Source organism: Melanerpes formicivorus, unplaced genomic scaffold (assembly GCF_026170545.1).
Source record: "Melanerpes formicivorus ecotype bairdi unplaced genomic scaffold, bMelFor1.0.p_v2 SCAF_9, whole genome shotgun sequence".
Taxonomy (NCBI): domain Eukaryota; kingdom Metazoa; phylum Chordata; class Aves; order Piciformes; family Picidae; genus Melanerpes; species Melanerpes formicivorus.
Genome location: NW_027142361.1, coordinates 18,422,227 through 18,445,853, shown reverse-complemented (window position 1 = coordinate 18,445,853; position 23,627 = coordinate 18,422,227). Strand labels below are relative to the sequence as shown.

Sequence of the window (23,627 nt, the reverse complement as noted above, 5' to 3'; positions counted from 1 at the left end):
GAAATACAACAAACATGAGACATGTGGAGCCAGTCCTCTTTCAGTCGTGCCCAGTGACAGGACAAGGGCAATGTGCACAAAATGGAATGCAGGAGGTTCCATCTGAACATGAGGAAAAACTTCCCTGTGAGAGTGACAGGGCACTGGAACAAGCTGCCCGGAAAGGTTGTGGTGTCACTGCAACAGGCTGCCTAGAGAGGTTGTGGAGTCTCATTCTCTGGAGAAATTCCAAACCTACCTAAGACAGGATCCTAGCCAACCCTGGGTGACCCTGCTTTAGCAAGGGGGTTGGACTAGATGATACCCAGAGGTCCCTTTCAACCCCCACTACTCCATGAATAAAGTATCTAGAAAACCCTAAATGATTATACAGTTTTTAAATAAAACATATAAATATTTGTAAATAAAATATAAAAATATGGTAAACTCTGTCAATTTACACTCACAATCACCATCCTGGAATCAACCATTTAAACCATGCCATTCAAATTTTTATTTTAACTTGACAAGTTCAGGTGCACTCCAAAAATATGCACTTAGATGAACTTTTACATGCAGAAACTAAAAATACTCCCTATATTATGTAGGCCAACAGAAATTTGTGATGATGTAGATCTTATTTAGGAAACCAAAATGTGCTAACCAGGAATTTCAAAGATAAATAATGTTTTCCAAGTTGTAGTTAGCTGCTTTCAAAATAACTTCAGCATCAGCAGATGTGCAAATAGTTAGTTGTACAAATGCTCCTATTTGTAAATGCATTTCACGGACCCACATGTTGATCATTCAAAACTTGAGACATACTTTATGTGATTATATAAATGTATTGAGAGGAGAGATATGGTTATGTTAATATTCTGGGCTTGCTTCCACTTAGAGGTACCACGATAATGTTTCCTTTTGTTTTCTGACTTTTCATAGAGACACCCATTAAAAATTTAGGTCCAAACGTCGTGATTAAAGAAAAGAGGACCATGTTTTGAGACCAAACATTATTTCTAAGAAATACAGGACATTCACTTTAGACTATGCCAACAGACAAACTTACTACACTCTTGTGATTGCAAACTTACAGCCATCACATCTCTCTGTTTCCCTGATCACATCACATGTTAATGCCTGTGCAGGAATGAACTACGCAGCACCTAACCACACAGAACACCAAAGCGAACCACTGCAAACATTTTCCTTCCACCTAGCAGCATTTGTAATCTGTAGCAAAATGTCTGTTTTAACAGAGTTGTGGAATATATTTTTCAATGATTTAGACAGACAAGGTTGATGGTTTTATAATGATGGAGATACTTCCTTCGAGAATCACTAAGAAACCATGTTAAAAGGTTTCAGGACAGCAAAGGGCAATTGCAACAGCATCTCACCCACCCACTATTTAACTACAGGATCTTTCAAAAGGTCCACTGATGTAGTAAAAATCTGACACATTTTCCTATGAACCTAACTTAATGCAATATTAAGCCAAGTTCTTCTATATAATCAAAAAGAGCAGTTAATTCTAGTAGTCTAGTAAGCCAAATGCCATGAGGTACAGTTAAAATACAAACACAAAATGCTTTTCATTAATGTTGTTTCTTACTTCCCTTCAGCATAGAAGAATTAGGGAAATGTACTCCTGCAGCACGCCAGAAACTGCACATCTTACAGGCTGAACAATCTATTCTTTAAGGATAATATAATACTTACTCTAAGTGAAGACAATCCATAACAATCTACGCTTTACAGTTACTCTCTGAAACAATAATGCTGATTGTCACAGCAGAAGTAGCATAATCCAACCACATCCAGGCCTAATAGGCAGTATACTAGGATTTGTTCCTATGAAATCAGAAATCAGGGACCTCTCTCCCTGAAAATCCAGGCACCCTTGGAAAAAACAAACAATAGGGTTTTAGGTCCTTAATTTTATTGAAATCATAAGACATCCATGCTCCAGTCATCATAGATTTGTTTAATCCATGTATGAGAAAAGAGCAGATTTTTTCACTATTTACAGCAAACAGGTACTGTAGATACAAATTGAAGTACTTATATCCAGTGTCATTGGTTCAAATCCAGCCCTGTCATCTTCAAACATTTCTCACTTGGAAGAAGTCACTCTTCTTCCATCTCTGATTTCCTCTAAAAGTGGAAAATTGCAGTTTCATACAGTCTCTAGCAAGATGCACTTGAAGAAATGTTTCAGAGCAGTAGCAAAACAACCATGCTGTCATTTCTTTTCTTGCCCTTCAGGCGTAGTCTGGGTGTTTTCGGCTTGCCCTGAGTCTTCAGTGTTGTCACTAATAGCTTGGCAATGGAGTTAAGACTGCACGAAGCAGGAAAAATAAATATTGTTGCTTTAATAACGTACTTACTTTGATATTAAGATGTCACAACTTTCCCTCTACTCTTACTTCATTGCTGGGTCAGATGAAATGTTTAAGGAGGTTCCATTTAAAAGTTTGTTTCTGCAGCATATGTGAGAGAAACACTGAAATTCCCATCCCGAACATATTCCGCAGGAGGTCTGATTTGGTTTTAAAGCATGTTCATGTCGATGAAAACTTTTTGTTGTTGTTGTTGTTGCAAAAGATGAAAATTCTCCCCTTTTATTTAGGTATTCCCTCTGTAATCTTCCAAGTTTCTCAGCTCCCTCCTGGTTTAATCAGACATACCAAAAAAAAAAAAAGACAAAACAAAGCAAATATCGTATTTCCCTTATGTATAAACTGACATTGTGGAGGCTTCATTTCTTTATTTCTCTTATCACTGGTAACTGAACGGCATTTAATGTACCACCACTTCCAAACAGCTCAAGAGACTTAAAAAGCTATCCAAGTATGAAAACCAAAATGTTCTGAGTTTTACTGTACCCCAGGACGGTTTTCTTTCCTGAAGCTCAAGTCGAGAAAGCAGACAAAAGAAGCTGATTTGACTGAGCCGTGCCAAGTCTTGCCTTTTTTTTTTTCCCTTTCCTCAGCTCTCTCGCTCACCCTCTCTCTCACTTGCTTGCTCCCAGCATGGCAAACTTCCCGAGCAGTCTTGGCAGAGCTCCAGCCTGTGACAGTCTCTCTGAGTTCTTGTTTTCCAAAAGATGCTCTTTGCGAATCAATTAATAGATTTAAAAACAGGAAACTGTGAGTCGGTAACCAAATCTTGGCACCAACAACCGCTTCTTCTGCCAAATGGGCTTATAGATTTCATGGTTTCCTACCTTTCACAATGGCTATAACATTTCTGCTCGCTGATAGTGGGGCACTGGAAGCCATTCACTGTTTGCAGCGATAAGAAATCTGTTCTCTAAAAATGTCCGCATGCGACACACCAACGACCTGCAGTAAATCAAGACTCTTTTGAAGGCGGGCCTATGTGTAATTTTAATAAGCACCAAATACTATGTTTCCAGTCTCTCCTGAGAATCATGGGAAGATGCCAGGAGCAGGAGACGTATAGATCTGTATTAAGATCGCATTCCTGCACTAAGACAAGGAACTAATGGAGGAGGGCTAAAAAGATGATGAGGGAACCAGAGTATCTTTATGAGAATGAAAGGCTGAGAGACCTGGAGCTGTTTAGCTTGGAGAAGAGAAGACTGAGAGGGAACCTTATCAACATCTAAAGGGCACAAGAATGGGGCCAGACTCTTTTGAGTGGTGCCCAGTGACAGGACAAGGGGCAGAATGCACAAACTGGAACACAGGAGGTTCCTTCTGAACATTCACAAAAATTTTTCTGTGAGGGTGCCAGGGCAGGAAAGTGAACAAGCAGCTGAGCGGGGGCTGAGTTACCAGCTGAGGTTAAGCCATGACATTTTGCTCCAGGACAGACTGTCTTCTCCCTGGCAGACAACGATTCATCATTTTGCAAACATAAGAGATGCATGACTGAGAGAGACAAGGAACTACTGGAAAGGATCTAACAGAGACTACAAAGATGATGGGAGCATCTCTTTGACATGGAAAGGCTCTTTAGCACAGAGAAGAGCTGACTGAGAGGGGATCATCTCAGTTCTGATCAATTGCTAGAGGGCAGGGTCCAGAGGATAGGGCCAGATTCTTTTCAGTGGTGCCCAGTTTCAGGACAAGGTGCAGTGGGTACTAGCTAGAACACAAGAGGCTAAATCTAAATGTAAGGAAATAATTCTTTCCTTTAAGGGTGACAAAGCTCCGGAAGAGGCTGCCCGGAGATGCTGTGGAATCACAGTATCACAGTATCACAGTATAACTAAGGTTGGAAGAGACCTCGAGGATCATCGAGTCCAACCTATCAACACAGACCCTAGACCTATCAACACTAGACCATGGCACCAAGTGGCACGTCCAATCCCCTCTTGAACGCCTCCAGGGATGGGGACTCCACCACCTCCCTGGGCAGCCCATTCCAATGACGAACAACTCGCTCGGTGAAGAGCTTTCTCCTCACCTCGAGTCTAAACCTCCCCTGGCACAGCTTGAGACTGTGTCCCCTTGTTCTGGTGCTGGTTGCCTGGGAGAAGAGACCAACCCCTTCCCGGCTACAACCACCCTTCAGGTAGCTGTAGAGGGCAATGATCAAGGCCTCTCACCAGCCTTGTTGCCCTTCTCTGGACATGTTCAAGTGTTTCAATGTCCTTCGTAAACTGAGGGGCCCAGAACTGGACACAGTACTCAAGGTGCGGCCTAACCAATGCAGAGTACAGGGGCACAATGACTTCCCTGCTCCTGCTGGCCACACTATTCCTAATGCAGGCCAGGATGCCATTGGCCCTCTTGGCCACCTGGGCACACTGCTGGCTCATATTCAGGCGGCTGCTCCTAACTTGGTGTCATCTGCAAACTTGCTGATGACTGACTTGACCCCCTCATCCAGATCATCAATGAAGATGTTGAAGAGGATGGGGCCCAGCACTGATCCCTGGGGGATACCACTGGTGACTGGCTGCCAGCTGGATGTGGCACCATTCACCACCACTCTCTGGGCTCGCCCCTCCAGCCAATTCCTAACCCAGCACAGAGTGTTGTGGACCAAGCCATGAGCTGACAGCTTCGACAGCAGTTTGCTGTGGGGGACGGTGTCAAAGGCCTTGCTGAAGTCCAGGTAGACCACATCCACAGGCCTCCCCACGTCCACCAGACGGGTCACCTGATCATAGAAGGAGGTCGGGTTGGAGAGGCTGGACCTGCCCTTCCTAAATCCATGTTGGCTGGACCTGAGCCCTTGGCCATCCTTCAGGTGCGCACTGATTGCCGCCAGGATAATCTGCTCCATCACTTTCCCTGGCACTGAGGTCAGGCTGACTGGCCTGTAGTTTCCAGGTTCCTCCATCTGACCCTTCTTGTGGATGGGGACCACATTGGCCAGTTTCCAGTCACCTGAGACCTCTCCAGTGAGCCAGGACTGGAGGAAAATGATGGAGAGTGGCTTGGCCAGCTCATCTGCCAGCTCTCTCAGCACCCTAGTCTCCATCTCTGAAGAGATTCCAAAACCCAGCTGGACACAATCCTACTACAATCCTCTAACCTGCTCTGGGTAACCCTGACAAGATGACCTCCAGAGGTCCCTTCCAACTCCCACCATTCTGTGATTCTGTGATTTTGTGACAGAGAATGGCTCAAGGAATCAAATTGATTCAAATAGCAAGAAATTTAGACAACTTTGTAAGAAAAGAAATGCATTCATCCACTCAACAGTAAGATACTGTGACCGTTTGAGGCTGTGCCTTTAAGAAAGGGACAGTGCTGGGACACTCTGGCTGAATGTTTTGGTGAAGACAATGAAAACATCAATATTCTAAACTAATTTCATTGGTAGATTGGTAGAATGCAGTTTTAAGTTTTAGTGCTGCTTGAATTTTTTTTCAGTTCGCTCCTTTCCTTCTCCCTTCCAGCTTGCCTGCTTCTGGGCTCCTTGCCAGAGAAACCTTGAACAGATAAGCAACTAATCCTACTAATAGGCCTACTAGAATTCTGCTTTATTAATAGCTGCCTTTTTCTCTCTTTCTAAAGCTCTTTGGGAAAAAGGGAGGTAGGGGGAGAGAAGGGGGTACAGGGGGGGAACCCTCCTCTGTCTGGAGGAGGGAATTTCATTCCTGTATTCTTGTTTTTTTTACTTTGCTGTATATTTCTATATATATATTGTAAATACTGTATATTGTGTACATATCTTGCATTCTCCACATTGCTTGTAAAATATAGCATTCCCTCCACTTCTCCAGCTGAGTTAGCAGTGGGGTTTTTTTTCCCTTTGTGGGGGAGAGAAAGCTAGGCCTTCTCTCTCAACCCACCACAAATCTCTTCACTGCTCTACACAGTGTTTTAAACAGGACTCTTATTCAGACAGTAACAGCAGAGCTTTCCGCAGCAGAATGCTCCACTTCCAAAGAAGTGAACATGGCAAACAGATACTCTGTTGCTGCTATCTTCTGGCTTTCTATGAGGATGTCCATTGTCTAATCAGAACAAGCATCCCTTGCATGACATTTCCACTTTCTCACTGGGCTCCTAGCACAAGTTATCAGAGTGCTTCAAGCACAAAATCTCTACCCCCAAACAGTCCATACATACTCAAGATGAGCTTTCTGTCTTCAATTGAGGGACACTGAAAGAAAGTTACTTCCCACTAGAGTTCTGCTTCTCAGCCGTTCCTGAAATTTGAGCAGTCCTTAAAATGTTTTTGGAATGTTCTGGAAAGTAAAATCTCTGGATAATCAAGCCGAAATTACAATAAAACAGATATCATCCTCTTGGCCATATTTTTCTTCTGAAAACAAGATCCTAGCTTCAAAACCAAGGGTAGAATAATCTCTTCACCCAGGTGGATGAAATATCGCTAACTCAAATTTCACTTATCTGCAGCAGGAGTTAAATGTGAGCAATACATGAGAAATGGCAATAAACGGCATTACATATTGCAGAGAGTTTGGTCTTACTCAAACTAAGGACTCTTATTTATGTGCATTATTTTAATTGTAGCAGAAATTTAAATCCCTATGAATCGTGAAAATTTACAAGCAATGAAGTGAGAGCAATACACAAACATATCCATACCACTGAAATTCTACAAGCTAAATAAAACATCAGCATGCAAATATAAAGCCAGGCCTATTACACCACAAATTACAAGCCAAAGAGTTCAGTGGTTGCAAAGTAAAAATAACATAATAAAAATTACAGCAAACAAAGATAAGACAACTTTGCATCACTGTAATCTGAAGGTATAAATTTGACAGGAAGAAAAAAAATTAAATCACAGAAGCTTTCTGAGCTTAAAGATATCCAAGTAAGCACATCAAAGAAACATAAAAGGACTAAGACACAGAGGTTAATATCCAGAACATTAAAACAACCTTAACCTTGCCTTAGAGTAACCCAATGTATTCTTTATGCAAGTTAGTTCTTTATGTAAAACGCTGTATCAGGTAAATAAAGTAGTGATTGTCCCCCTGTACTCAGCACTGGTGAGGCTACATCTTGAATATGATGTTAAAATTTGGGCCCCTCACTCCAAGAAGGACATTGAGGTGCTGGAGCATGTCCAAAAAATGGCTGATGAAGGGTCTAGAGCACAAGTCTTCCAAGGAGTGGCTAAGGGAACTGGGGTCATTTAGTCTGGAGAAAAGGAGGCTGAGGGGAGACTTCCTGAAAGGAGGTTATAGGGAGGTGGCTGTTGGTCTCCTCTCCTTACTGACAAGTGATAAGACAAGAGGAAATGGGCTCAAGTTGTGTCAGGGCTTGTTGAAGTTGGACATTGAAGAAACTTCTTCACTGACAGGGTTCTCAAACATTGCAGCAGGCTCCCCAGGGAGGTGGTTGAAATCACCATCCCTGGAGGTGTGTGAAAAATACAGACATGTGGTGCTAAGGGACATGGTTTAGCAGCAGACTTGGTAGAGTTAGATAATGGTTGGACTTTATGATCTTAAAAGTCTTTCCCAAACACTTTTAGGATTCAATGATTCTTTCAAAACAGTTAAAAGATTAGTTTTATTATTGTACTTCCTAAGGCTTGTGAGTGAGCTAAAGCTGTTGCACCTCTACAGTTCTATCTGTGAGCAACTTAATTTTCCAGATATTTAACATTACCAAACAAAATAAAAATAAAAAGGGGGGGGGGAAACACCAACAACTTGATTCTGTGAACTGGCATTTGAGGAGAAAAGTAAAAATAAAGACACATTCTGATTCAGGGCAATCAGAATAACTCTCTGGGGAAGAAAAAAACTTCAAGGCTTTACAGTGAATACCAATTACAGAGACAGGTCACTAAATACCATTATTCCATCAATTATTTTTAGTTGTGCTGTTCTGGGGAAAAACAGAGAACATAACAATGATTCACACAAATAAAATTCTCCACATCTAGAGCGCCTCTTTGCAGTAACTGCACTTTTTTACTCTGAAGTGAATGTAACAGAGTTCACCTTTCAGTGAAATAAAGACTAATTACTTTGTGTTCACTGCTCAACAAAGGCAGCCATGCAGGCAGTTACCTGGAGTAGTTATTACGCTGTAAATCCACACCTGGCTTACACTGAACTGATCTGTCCCCATAACCATAACATAAATTGTGATCAGGTCTAGTCTGAATGAGTTTCCACAGCAGCTACCCTTTTCCTTAAGAATACCATAAACAACAGACCTCTACCATGCTGAAATGTACAATTGTGGCATATTTTTTGAAAAGTAACCTGTTGTATGAGAATAGATTACACTAGATCTGACCAGACTAGAACAGAAGAGACTATTTCAGTTGGAAGAGACCTACAACAGTCATGAAATCCAACCGCCTGACCACTTTGGGGCTACCCAAAAGTCTTTTGGTATGCCCCATGTGATGAATTAAGCATGCAAGTACTTCTTTACCTGTAACAGTGTAACTGTGTCATGCTGTAGTAGCGCTTGCAGCAGCAATTCAAGGATATGTATAGTTCCTTTACAGAATTGTTGGGGTTGGAAGGAATCTCTGAAGATCATCTAGTCCAATCCTCCTCCTAAAGCACAGTCACACAGTGCAGGTTGCCTGGAATCGTGTTCAAACAGGTTTGATAGTCTTCAGAAAAGGAGATTCCATCACCTCTCTCCCAGCTCTGTACTGGGTACAACATAAAGCAAAAACAAGTGGCTTTTCCCCATACTCTCCTCTCTGGTGTGGAAAGAAAAGGAGCAACAGACAATCTAATCCAATGTCTCTGCCAGAGACAGACTTTCACCAAAAGAGCATTACAGTCATGTATGTGATCTGGGATACAACCTGATTCACTACACTTGTATGTGAGCAGCCCATCATTTATAACTTCATCTACTCTGTATATGCTAACCTTGTGCCACTGTGATGATAATGAAGTCAGAAAAATATCATATAAAAAAAGAATAATATTTATTCATTTGAGTTATACAGGCACAACTGAGGACATAGCTGACACCATGGATCATTAGCAACCAAGGAAAAAAAGAAAAAGTTTTAAATAACAGCATGGAAATCAAGTGAAGAAAGTAAGTTGTTTCTCTCAGCATTCTGAGTCAAAATCATAACATTACCTAAATGTCAAGTCAATGTCATTCACACAATAAATGTACTAAATATAAATGGGCACAATTAACCAAAGAAGTCCAATATACCCCAGGGCTGACACAAAATAACATAAAATATCTCTAGTGAAAAAAATAACCTTTGTAAATATAACCCTTGTCTTTAATTCTTATAAGTAACAGGTTTATTTAGCAACATAAATCTGGCAAATTCAGATATTGCATCCCTTTACAAAATGAGGAGCTGTTGAATCCTTGTGTACCATGCCATTACCTTGTACTAGAAATATTTATCCTCTTTTATTACTTAACTTTAAATGACTCTGCAAAGCAGCATCCACATATAATCCTCTGAATAAAGAACCTCTGGATTAATTTTTTATTTCAAATAGGGAAATGAGGGTATCAGCACAAGGAGTCTCCTTCAAGCCTTATTTGCATTCTAGAGGCTGACAGTTGGGTAAAGTTTCTTCCCATTTAAGCAATGCTGTTTCCCAGCAACCTGCACTGTTGCCAGGAGAAACCCTGGGGAGACCTTCCTCCACACCCGCCCCACTGCAGTCCTGGGGTACAGCTTTGTGCAGCGCTGCTTCATGCCAGTACACACATTCGACTGTGAGCTGCATGCTAAGTAGCGCTCCAGCAACTCCAGGGACTCAAACAAGAGATTTTTTAATTTATTTTCCCTTTTTTTGTTGTTGTTGGTTTATAGATGACTTAGCCCTTCCTATTGCTGTGCAGTTAGCAGTGATAAGGCAATGCAGGGCTTTTTCAACAGGGTGGTGGTACCTTGGGAGCTGTGTTTGGCAGCTGCATGTGCAACTCTGCAAACATATTTCCTGTATGTTTTTAATCTGCAGAGCACCATGTGTGCTGATCACTTGCTTATTGTTGTTGCTTTCCAGCTGCCAAGAACAAAAAGTCCATGCAAACAATAAAAAAATCTCCTTACATTGACTAAAACTTTGCTTCTTGCAACACCTTCCAAAAGGTAAATCATAGAATCACAGAATCATTTAGTTTGGAAAAGACCTTTCAGATCATCAAGTCCAACCATTAACCCAGCACTGCCAGGTCACCACTAAACCATGTCCCTCAACACCACATGTATATGGCTTTTAAATTGCTTCAGGGATGGGGACTCTACCACTTCCCTGGGCAGCCTGATCCATGACTTCACCACTCTAATGTCGAAATGGCTGGTTAAAAAGTAATTCCTGGTTTTCCAATGACAGTCCAGTATTTATAGTTTTACACTTGGCTTGAAAATGAGCTGTTTAATGATGAGATATAAAAAACTGACAAGGTGCAAAAATAAAAATAAATAAAAGAAGCCATGGCATGTCAGTACAGAGAGGATTTCCAAGCAAATTCATCTCACACCTATTTCACACCTACTTGTAAAGATGTTGGAACCACAAATTTCAGAAGCTGTCTTTCCGATAACCCTGCCCCTGGGTCCAAGCAGAAATACAGGCTGGGGGAAGAACAAATATAGAACAGTTATGAGGAAAAGGCCTTGGGAGTGCTGGTTGATGAAAAGCTCAACATGAGCCAACAGTGTGTGCTTGCAGCTCAGAAAACCAGCTGCATGATGGCATTCATCAAAACTAGGATGGCCAGAGGGTTCTGGGGGGAGAGCTACCTGGGACTCCCTGGCTAGACTACTGTGTCCAGCTCTGGAGTGCCCTACACAAGAAAGACATGGAACTGTTAGAGCAGGTCCAGTGAAAGGCCATGAATATCATCAGAGAGCTGGAGCACCTCTGCTATGAAAACAGGCTGAGAGAGTGAGAGAGTTGGGGTTGTTCAGCCTGTAGAAGAGAAAGCTCCCACAAGACACCTGAGGCTGCTGGTATCAGCCTTCCAATATTTGAAGGAGGCTTACAGGATACCTGGAAAGGGACATTTTACAAAAGCATATAGTGACACAATAAGGGGTAATGGCTTCAAACTGGAAGAAGCTAGATTTAGATTAGGCATTAGGGAGAAATTCTTCACCATGAGGGTGAAGAGGCACTGGGATGGGTTGATCAGAGAAGTTGTGGAGAATTGTTCAAAGTCAGGTAGCACCTTGAGAAACCTGGTCTAGTGGGAGGTGTCCCTGTCTATGGCAGGGCAGGTGGAACTACAAGATCTTTAAGTTGCCTTCCAACACAAACCATTCTGTGATTCTATGATAATAAACTACTGTTTCCACAAAGAAACATGCTCTGCTCTACACCCTTTCTGATCTAAAATTCAACATAGGCAGTGAACTTGTAATGAAATTTAATAATTTCTAGAAACTTGGGCGTATTTGAGGCAAACATCGCCTCTTAGAATGAAGAAATAAGCAATTACTTCTTCTGAATTAGGAAAGTAAATTGAAATGTGAGAAATGCCTGACCACATATGACACTGTTACTCAACTCAATTTCAGTGGAAGTCAGGTCTTGCAGTTTCTGACCCATATGCCACATAAACTTCAGTGAAAATGAGTAACTAGTTAACTTTTCCTGTATTACACTGTGTCAGGAAAATAAAGAGGTGGAAAAATAAGAAATTAATTCTACTAAACCTTAAGAGAAACTGTATTTCCTCTGCAGGCTTTGCTCTGAGGCATAATCTCACTCAACAAGATCTATTTTAGACCTACAATATACTGATGCTTAATTATTGTCTGAAAAAAAGGTTGTGCATTTGCTCAAGATCAACTACGTTTTTTCAACTATTAAAGGGGGGGGAGGAATCTTTCATTTTTCATTTTATTATCTATTTTCTAGTGGAAAAAATATCTTAGAAAATGTAAAGCTTACATTTTAGTTTGCAATTCTATTGCAAAATCTTGTGCCTTGCACAATTCAGCAAACTGTCAGAATCCCAGGGAAAATCTGCTTAAAACTTCTCAGCCTAACAGTGCATACATATTTAAACATGGAATAAGCATAAGGTACCAGATTATTTTTTTTCTCTAAACCAGTGCAGTACAAAGAGGCTACAAACACATGGAGAATTCTATGCCATACTAATTCACACATATCAAGGGATTTGGCTGTCCCATTCAGCAGTTCTCCATTTTGCCATTTGTCCTTGTGTGGCAATGCCAGCGACGAGCAGTGTGAGCAATCTGGCAGTGCAGGCCTAGAGCCTGACATGATGGTAGGCCATGCTCAGCATAAATGCAGAGTCAGCTAGCAGTGGAGCAAAACAGTGCTGTGCCTGCAGCATGTAACTAAAACAAGACACTGGTAGCTATAAACATTGACAGTTATCTTGGGACAACAGGACATGCACTTGCATCAACAACCTCATTGTGTCATTAGTAGTTGGACCAATAATCTGTAACAGTGCAATGTGTGGTCACTCATAGGGAACCAGTGGAGCTATGCCAACAGGGCACTCCGAGTTTATATAAGTTGTAGCAGTTGCCTTGCTACGCACTTCTGCCTTTCCTGTCTCCTGTTTCTTCTACACTTTACAGTGCTATACTTGCACTACAGGCCTGCTCCATAGGCCTGCACCTCAGGCCTGCACCATCAGCCTGCAACACTGGAACAATAAAGGAACAATACTCGATCACATTGGTCAGCCGTATTGATTCCCATCTCCGTCGTCCGATATCCTTGATAAGAAAATGAAATATTTATCATCATAAAATGATTTAAGCATAAGTTATAGGGGTTGACTTGCTAGATAATAGCTCTGCAAAGAAGGACCTGAGAGTGTGGGGTGGACATCGAATTCACCATGAGCCAAAAATGTGTCGTCATGGCCAAGAAAGCTGATGATCTCCTGGGGTGCATTAAGAAGAGTGTGGTCAGGTTCCCCTCTCCCTCTACTGTCCCTTAGTGAGGCCACATCTGGAGTACTGTGTCCAGTTTTAGGCTCCCCAGTTCAAGAGAGACAGGGAACTACTGCAGAGTCAAACAAAGTCCAACAAATATGCTGAGGGGACTGGAATATCTCTGATGAGGAGAGGCTGAGACATCTGGGACATAGAGAAGACTGAGAGGGGATCTTCTGAGTGCCAGTCAATATCTAAAGGGCAGGTGTCGAGAGGATGGGGACAGACTCATTTCAGTGGTGCCCAGCAAAATGACAAAGTGTAGTGGGCACAAGCTAGAACACAGGAGGTTACAGCTAAACATAAATAAAACAGAGGTACTGTCACAGAACACGATACATATAATGATTTTCTGGAAAAATCCTGGTAAGTGGAGAGATCTTTAGCGACTAGAAATGGGCTACAGTAACAGCCATTTTTAAGGAAATCAAAAGGAGAATTGAAGAACTGCTCAGCCTCAGCTCAGTCCCAGGGACATCATGGAGTATGTCCTCAGAAAACATTTCCAAACACAATGAGAACAGTATTCAAGAATAGTCAACATATTTACCAAAGGCAAATCATGCTTGACCAGCTAGGCTGCCTTTTATGATAAAAGGATTGGCAATGCAGATGAGGGCAAAGCTGTGGATGTAATACATGTTGACTTTAGCAGTGCTTCCAACACCATTTCTGACAGCATTTGCATTTGGAAGCTGAGAAAGTACTGGCTAAAGAACAGACTGCCAGGCACTGGACACATCAAAAACTGGCAGGATCACCAGACTCACAAGACAGTGATCAAAATCTTGATTTCTAGTGTGTAGCAGGTTAGCCCAGGGAGTGAGGCTGGGGCAAATACTAATCAATAGCTTAAATAGTAACATCAAGGTTATGACAGGAAACACACCCAGCAAATTTGAGGGCAATGATCAACAGAGGATGAGAGCAGACACACCAAACTGTAGAGCTTCAGTCCAACGAGACCGTGAAAAACTTCAGGTCTACATTGACAGAAACCTCATGAAGGTCAGCAAAGTGCAAGTTCAGCACTACCACAAGATATCTCAAACCTGCTGGAAAGGACCCGTGATTGTGCTGAAATCCTGGATAAATAACAGGTAGCAGTGTGCTGTCATTGCAAATAAAGAGAACTGTGTCCTGAGCTGCATTACAAAGAGCACAGACAGCAGAATAAAGAAAAAAGTCCTCTCTTCTGCTGTACTAGCAAGAATTCTGGGCTCCCCAGTTCAAGACAATCAAGGAACTACTGGAGGGAGAATCTAGAGGAAGGCTACCAAGATTGAGGGGACTGGAGCACCTACAACTTCCTAAAAGCAGGTTGTAGTGACATAGAGACTTTCAAATTTTATCTGAGCACAAGTTGGTGCAACGTGCTCTGGGTCACCCTGCTTTAGCAGAGGGATTGGACTAGATGATACCCAGAAGTCCTTCCCAATTCCTAACATTCTGTGATTCTGTGAAACGATGACTTCAGACAAGCTTATACTTTGCCAGCAGCTCTGCAGGTTTTTATTATTGATTTACTGGGAATTTCAGTGGGGATTTTTCACTTTAAACTACCGGTGGAACAAATTGTGAGTTGCTAAATGTGAGAAAAGAACTCACTGCTGACATTTATAACCAGTTTATTATAAAATAAAAGCAACACAGCGCTGGGCGCATAGCGAGTTTGCTAGAGGCACACCCTAACAACACGAGTTTGTGAGAAACTAACTCACTGCTGAAAATTTATAACCAGTTTATTATAAAATAAAGGCAACACAGCGCTGGGTGCATAGCGAGTTTGCTAGAGGCGCACCCTAACAACACGAGGTGAACTTATATAGACGGCAAACATACATATTATTAAAACGTACATATTCATATATTCCCCAACATGCTCCCACCCCTCTCCATCAAGACTGAGACAAAACCTGCACTTTTGACCTGGCCAGTCTCTAGACCTGTTGGCCCTCGCCTTTCTTTCCCAATACCCCACACAATACAGACCATCAGCCCAACGATTGAGCCCCACGGTCCCCAGTAATTCCCCTTGCGAAAGCCAAATATTATAACCACTTTCTAACAATCCCTCCCCTTCTTTCTACTACATTTGGCTTGAGCCATAATAACCTAACTTGGCAACAATTCTACAACAAGCAAAAGGATTCCAATTTAAACTTCCTGGCAAAGGGAATGGGATAACAACTGATGTTCCTTGACTGAAAATATTTCCTCTTTTACTTTAATAGGCACCATACACAGTGAGTGGGTATGCTATATATACCAATATCTGGGTGACAACTTTCTCCCTCCGAGTGGTTAATCCTGGGAATTAGGAGTCCGGTTTGACTTGCAACTCCACTCACATGGCCTATGGGGTTGCTGCCCACAGCCATGGTTCTAGATCTTCTTCGTGGCAATTACAGAAGTCTACCCGGTCTTGCCTCCTTCAATCCCCACCAATGCTCTGCTCAGACCGTGTCTCCTTCCCTTGTCCAGGGAAGTTGTACAAATTTCGAACCCTGACCTGTTTCTAGTTTGTGATGTTTTCAGGCAAGGACCATTACCACTCCTATTATGATACTGGAACTCATCTTTATGTTCTCCTCAGTCCATTCAGAGGATGGATCCACCAGTCCTTTAACTCTGGTTGCATGTTGGCTGTCTGTATTGCAGTCTCTGTGGTCCCACTAGCTGAACAGTTTTTGGTACTTTGACACACAGAACATAGATGAATCCTCTGTCCTAATCACTTCAAATTATAACCACATAGATCAATGTTACAATTGTTCCAACAAGCCAATTTACATTTGATAGTTTTTGAACCCACAGGAAACCTAATTACATAACTACAACAGCATACATTTATAACCACACACACTCTCAGCACATCATTATAGTGCAGCAGAAAAATTTACCATCACTTTTCTAAATAACCAGTTTACCATTACTATTACACTTTACCCATCCCCAATGACATCAAGTCCCAGGATCTTTTATACACAGAATGAAATCCTTGGTATTTTCTTGCAATGCACATTCGATATCACACAATGTCAGGTGTTTCAAAAGGTGGGTTTGTCTCGCTAGCTCCAGAGCCTTCAGACCAAGGTGTTCCTGAAGTGGTCCTTTTACTTGCGAAGCATGTGTCCACCCTTGTTTTGCAGTACAGACAGCTGGATCTGTTGTTAACAAAACTAAGAAAAGATCCTGACTCTCCTTTCCAAGTTGTTATTAACACTTTACCCCCAGCTTCAATCCCATATACATCAGGAATCCCAAAGGTGGGATCTGAGACCAGAACAAAACAAAAAGCTGCTTTCTGGGCCTCCTCTACTAATAAAGGCCACTGATAAGCAAATTTGCCCTCACCTACTTACAGAATCTAATCTTCTGGACTCCATTTAATATTACTATTGAGGGCTAATTTATCATATAAGAATTTTACCTTTTTTTTTTTTTCCTCTCTATCCATAATCAACAGTACCCTTACAGCAGTTACCAACATTCTAGCTTTTGCCTTCTGTTTCTCTTCATCCCTCCTTATAAACACCTTCTGAGCTTCACGTAGTAATTCCTCTAAACCTCTGTCTTGCCAATCCTCGAGCTTCTCCAATTTCTAATATCTGCCCATGGTTTTGCCACAAACTGCATCCTGAGAAGTATCACCCCAGCTGCAGAACTGGGATCTATTCCAGAATAGAGCTGCAAACTTCTCTTTAATCTTACCATCCACTCCATAGGAGTGCTCACTATAGGCTTTATCAAAATTTCTGGGCACAGATTCTTCAATTCTTTGTATTACCTCCCATGTTCTGTCTCCCTTGAAGCTGTTGATGGTCCCACTGAGGATCTTGATTAGGCCACTTCTGATTTCTTGGTGCCCCCCCCCCCCTCTGATTTTACCTCTCCCATATTCTCATGCCAGCCTGTCTTGCCTTTTCTTTGTCTTTGTCCTTAAATATGGGAACAGGGGTAGGGCGTGAAGCCCTAATCCAAACAGCAGCATATTCAGCTTCTTCCCTACAAAAACACTTTTTCAAAGCTAGGCAAATTCAATCATCAAAAGATAAACCATTTTTTCTTTGATTTTCCTTTTCTCAACTCATCCCTAACGCGCTCTCTGAGATGGGAATGGGAGGGAGTTCTGATGACTTGCTTTTGTCCCATTCTCCTGATCACTAATCACTGCCCGGGGGTCAAAACCGAGCGGCGGCAGTTGAAACGCCAGCTCCGAGCCACTAGCCCGCTCCCTGCGAACGACCGACACCCCCTCACTGTGCTGATCCCCTGCAAAGTCAAACCTCAAAAAAAAACCCAAACCCCTCACCCGCCGCAGCCCAGGTCCCTGCCTTCCTGCGGAAGCCTGAAACCACGGAAATAAAACCTTCCCGAAGCAGGTCCCTCAAACCGAGGTCCCCCCCTAGAAACCGGGACGTCAGACCCACGAGCGTGACCGCGCCACGGGCCCCCACAGTTCAAGTTCCCCTAAGGAACCGACCGCAGGATACGAAAAACTCCTGAACCCGGGTCCCCCACCGCCGGAACACCGGAAACCAGGACGTCAAACCCGCGACCGCCCCCACGGCCCAGGCCCCTCCAGAAACCAGACTGCAGGATACCAAAACCCCCAAACCGGGCCCCTCACCACCGGGACGCCGAAAACTGGGACGCAGCGCTGGTCGCCCGATCCCTACGGACAACCAGTCTCCACAGCCCCTAGACCGTAGAAACAACGCTGCCCCTTCACAGCCTGAATTCTCCAGGGCTGTGAAGACCACCTGACTACCATCCAGAATCCTGGAATAGAATAGAATAAACCAGGTTGGAAGAGACCTTCAAGATCATCGCGTCCAACCTATCATCCAACACCACCTAATCAACTAACCCATGTAACCAAGCACCCTGTCAAGTCTCCTCCTGAACACCTCCAGTGACGGCGTCTCCACCACTTCCCCGGGCAGCCCATTCCAATGGGCAATCACTCTCTCTGTGTAAAACTTCCTCCTGACCTCCAGCCTGAACTTCCCCTGGTGCAGCCTGAGACTGTGTCCTCTTGTTCTGGTGCTGGCTGCCTGGGAGAAGAGACCAACCTCTGCCTGTTTACAACCCCCCTTCAGGTAGTTGTAGAGAGCAATAAGGTCACCCCTGAGTCTCCTCCTCTCCAGGTTAAGCAACCCCAGCTCCCTCAGCCTCTCCTCATAGGGCTTGTGTTCCAAACCCCTCACCAACTTCGCTGCCCTTCTCTGGACTCGTTCCAGCAAGTCAACGTCCTTCCTAAACTGAGGGGCCCAGAACTGGACACAGTACTCAAGGTGTGGCCTAACCAGTGCAGTGTACAGGGGCAGAATGACCTCCCTGCTCCTGCTGGCCACACTGTTCTTAATGCAGGCCAGGATGCCATTGGCCCTCCTGGCCGCCTGGGCACACTGCAGGCTCATGTTCATCCTACCATCGACCAGTACCCCCAGGTCCCTCTCTGCCTGGCTGCTCTCCAGCCACTCTGACCCCAGCCTGTAGCTTTGCATGGGGTTGTTGTGGCCGATGTGCAGAACCCAGCACTTGGATGTGTTAAATCTCATGCCGTTGGACTCTGCCCATCTGTCCAGCCTGTCGAGGTCTCTCTGCAAAGCCTCTCTACCCTCCAGCAGATCAACTCCTGTCCCCAGCTTGGTGTCGTCAGCAAATTTACTGATGATAGACTCAATGCCCTCATCCAGATCATCAATAAAGATGTTAAAGAGGATGGGGCCCAGCACTGATTCCTGGGGGACTCCACTACGGACTGGCCGACAGCTGGACCATTCACCACCACTCTCTGGGTTCGGTCATCCAGCCAGTTCCTAACCCAGCTCAGAGTGCTGCTGTCCAAGCCATGGGCTGACAGCTTGGCCAGGAGTTTGCTATGGGGGACGGTGTCAAAGGCCTTGCTGAAGTCCAGGTAAACTACATCCACAGGCCTCCCCACATCCACCAGGTGGGTCACCTGCTCGTAGAAGGAGATCAGGTTGGTCAGGCAGGACCTGCCCTTCCTAAATCCATGCTGGCTGAGCCTGATCCCTTGGCCATACTCTAAGTGCTGTGTTATTGCACTCAGGATGACCTATTCCATGATCTTGCCTGGCACTGAGGTCAGGATGGCAGGCCTATAATTCACCCACAGTGAAATTCCAGGACCCCGGAGCCAGGACCCCTACCCAGGCAAAACTCACCGAACGGCCTGGATCCTATGCATCCTGATTGACAAGAATTATTACTCCATACATCACACCCACCAATTCTTCAGTAAAAAAACCTGACTATCCACAATCCAAACAATCCTTGCCTTGGGGCTTGAAGAGACACAATCCTCCTTCCAACCCCAATTGCCCCTTCTCCCGAGGTCTACACCTAACCCCCCTCTATTTTCTGACCGTCATCTGCCCCTCTTCCAGAACTACCCTTATGTCCAACTGAACTATCTCTCCCTAGTAAAGTTACATCTTGCACTTGGTACTAGACTAAGATATACCCTAGCCCAATTCTAGCTTCAGTCTCCGATTTAACATCCTTAGCTACCTGGACTTTAAACCTTTCCCCTTTTGCCCCTAAAACTCGCTCTCCACACCCCCTCTAGGAACCTTGGTAACACGAGTACCCCTAACCCTCCTTCTCCGACCTGAGCCTGGCCACCTCCTGGGCCTTATCCTTTACCAGTCCCTGGTGGGCACGGCTCAACCACTGCAGCTCTCCCCGCAACAGCTCCTGCTCTGCCCGCCGCACTACCGCAGGTGCTGGTGCAAACACTGACTTGCAGCTCTGGCTGCTCTACGCGCAGCTCCTACCCTAATGGCCCCGACTCCAGGCCTACCCGGAGCCGATCCAACTAAGCTTAAAAAAAAACCCTTAAGATCTCTCTTCTCCTTGGGCACTCTCGTTTCAAATGCCCAACCTTCCCACAATCTACTTTTCTCTCTAGGCCCTTTCTCCATTACCCTTTTTGCCTTATCCTTATCCTGCGTATTGTGCCTCCAACACGCAACCCTAGAGGACTGTCCGGGGGTATATCCCTGGGTATCCTTGTTGCTCCCATGTTTCCCGGGGCTGCTCTACACCTCACCCTTGCCCCATTTCCCGAGGTCCATGCTTTCCATCACCAACTGCTTCGTCCCTTCACTGGCCAAGTCCCTCACGGGATATTGGAAATGCAGTTAGAAGGACTCCGCACTCGCTTCGTGGATCCAGACTGTCCAGCCCACGTCTCATGCACACACACACTCTCACTGACCTGAATACCCGCTCAACCGGACAATACTTACAGTCCTTTTCTTGCCCGGGTCTTTGTGCACTAGAATTACAGGCTAGTTCTGGGAGCTCCTTCCCTTGCCTTTATCTTATAATATTGGCTGAATCATCTACCCATGTTCCGAGAGGCTTCCAGGGTCCTCCTTCTGGGCTGCCGAAATTGGCGGGGGCGCCCCCCCCCTTCTGAAAGGTTCAGAAAGCCATTGCAGACAGGATAATCACGTACGGGTCACCAAATTGTGAGAAATAAACTCACTGCTGAAAATTTATAACCAGTTTATTATAAAATAAAGGCAACACAGCGCTGGGTGCATAGCGAGTTTGCTAGAGGCGCACCCTAACAACACGAGGTGAACTTATATAGACGGCAAACATACATATTAATATATTAAAACGTACATATTCATATATTCCCCAACACGCTCCCACCCCTCTCCATCAGGACTGAGACAAAACCTGCACTTTTGACCTGGCCAGTCTTTAGACCTGTTGGCACCTCGCCTTTCTTTCCCAATACCCCACACAATACAGACCATCAGTCCAACAATCCAGGCCCAACGATTGAGCCCCACGGTCCCCAGTAATTCTCCTTGCAAAAGCCAAATATTAAAAACAATTTCTCACACTAAACACACTATCCACGTAGCAAATGAAGTGGTGGTCTGAGATGTAAATATTGTCGTTTGAGCTCACATTAATTGTGTTCATGAAACTGAACCCTCATTGCCAGGTTGTGAGCATAGCATTTAACCTTTGATAAGTCCCTTCTGCCAGAAATTTCTGTACTTCTGGTCTTCTGCATTACAAACCAAGCTGTTTCTCAAGACAGTTCCTCATTTCTCTTCCATCACAACAGCTTGGCCATGCTCCACACCTCAGGAGATGTTATTTCAGGCAAACCACTTTCCAGTTTTCCATAGCACGGATTTTATCATTAAATCACTATTGGCACACCTCTGCACTGATTGCATTTTCATTTCTGGTCTGACCTCCACATGCTTGGGAGATGGTGCAACTGAAGGCCTCAAAGCTGCTGAAAATAGCATCGGGTACTTGTATCTAAATACTTATCAGTGCCTAAAATGTGGAGATCAAGAGGATGGAGACACATTCTTTTCAGTAGTGTCCAGCCACAGGACAAGTGTGGTAATAGGCACAAAGTAGAACCAAGAAGTTCCATCTGAACATGAGAAAAAACTTCTTTGAAGGTGGCGGAGCACTGGAACAGCTGCCCAAAGAGGTTGTGGAGTCTGCTCTGGAGAGATTCCAAACTCGTCTGAATGCAATTCTGTGCAACGTGCGGTAGGTGACCCCCCCCCTTTAGCAAGGTTGAACTAGATTATCCCCAAAGGTCTCTCCCAACCCGCACCATGCTGGGATTCTGTGTTAAATTCCTATTTTTACCAGAGTGCACAGCAAACGCCATGCAGTTAAACCATGACACAAGGGCGCTCCCAGGTAACCCTCCAGGCTCCCAGCACCTGGCACAGACAGGACACCCCGGCCACACAACCCACACACACACCCCCACCACATAGACAACCACCACCCCCGGCATGCGCTACGGCCGTTCACGCAGCCGCAGCAACCGACCTGCCCCCCACCCCCTCGGGGGAGGTCTCTGCGCATGTGCGCAAGCCCCGCCTGTAGGCCTGGCGCCTCTGGTCCTGCTGAGCGCGTCTCCGCCTCTCGCTCGGAGCGAGCCATGGGAGAGGGGACGGGGGTCGCCCCTACCTGTCACAGTGATGCCCTGACTCCTTCCGGGCAGCGCTTCTTCCTTCTGCGGCAGGAGGGAGGCCGAGTTGCCCATCCTGAAGATGGAGCTGCGGAGCATGTGGAGGAGGCACCGCGGTGCTGCCGGCATCGGCCCTGACGGGAATCGGCTGGCGGCAACAGGGGGGTGAAGGCGGGGTGGAGTGAGCAGCCTGTTGCGCGCTGGCCGTTGGGACGGGCGGCAGGGCGGGCGGGCGGGCGGCGGTGGGGCGCAAGGCCCGCCCCCTGACGAGCGGCACCGGGCAGCGCCGGGACTCCCTCTTGCCTTTGGCTCCTGCGTCCGGGGCGGGACACCCCGCACACATCCAGGCTCATGCGGCCTGGGCACTCTGGAGAAGGAGCCCACACGCACGCCCCAGTCCCTGTGTCCTGGGGTCTCTGGAGAGAGCCTCCCCTCCAACCGATGTGTGCTGGGGGCTCGGTGCACCCGAGGATGCAGCAGCCTCCCGAGTGTGTCCCCAGCCGCTGCGCTCTGGGGATCCCCCCACCCCGTGCCTGTGTCCCAAGGCGGTGTGCATTTGTTCTGTGTACTCCGAATGGTGCAGCCGCCCTCGGGTCATGCAGGCATTCCTCACTCTGGGGTAGCAGCTGTGGTTGGTATGCACCAACCCCAAAAGTAGCCCTGGCCTTGAGGGCTGTTGGCTGAGCTTTGTCCCTGGCCGTAAACCCTGAAGTGTAAATCTCTGTAGTGGGCTCTTTCCTCCAGGGTTCCCCCTCCATGGGCTCTGCCTCAGGAAGGGCTTTAGGTTGTATGCCATTCTTAGGGGAGGTAGTTAGGGATATCTCCTCCATCTCCATGTTCCCACTTGAGGAAAGGAAAGGTTGTGCAGAAATGTTCAGCGAAACATGCCATGAAGACTCCTCATGCAGCAATATGTTTTATTATACAGTGATATTTTTTTTCCCACAGTTTTCTAGTAGATGATACATGCAGCCCTCCTGTATGTTGTACTTAACCAATGTTCTGTCTTGCCAGTCTTGCAGAGTACTTTGTGTATGAAGATGCTCTCCAGAGGTCAATGTCTGCACCCATGTTTGCAATAAAAACATAGAATAAAAAAGTGAACAGTGTATAAGTACTTCTGGAAGATTCCCACCATCTCCTTGAGGTAGTTCAACACATTGACTGTATAACACGATAAGGTTTCTAATGGGGAAGGCTTATGGAAGCTAGAACAATGGTGTTTTGGTTTTCTGACAATTGAAGCTCATTCTGTACACACAGTTATGGTCAATAGAAGGGAAATTAGTACAAAATC

The 23,627-nt window shown here is 45.0% G+C and overlaps 1 protein-coding gene across 1 annotated transcript in view; it reads right to left on the bottom strand.

Annotated features, from left to right (window-relative positions):
* The window catches only part of MSRA (methionine sulfoxide reductase A), a 687,752-nt gene extending 665,243 nt beyond the window's left edge, over positions 1 to 22,509 (bottom strand). Inside the window, 1 exon segment of the mRNA XM_068143212.1 lies at positions 22,330 to 22,509. Coding sequence (XP_067999313.1) covers positions 22,330 to 22,459 — 130 coding nt within the window. The 5' untranslated portion in view covers positions 22,460 to 22,509.
* Positions 22,510 to 23,627: the final 1,118 nt, after the last annotated feature.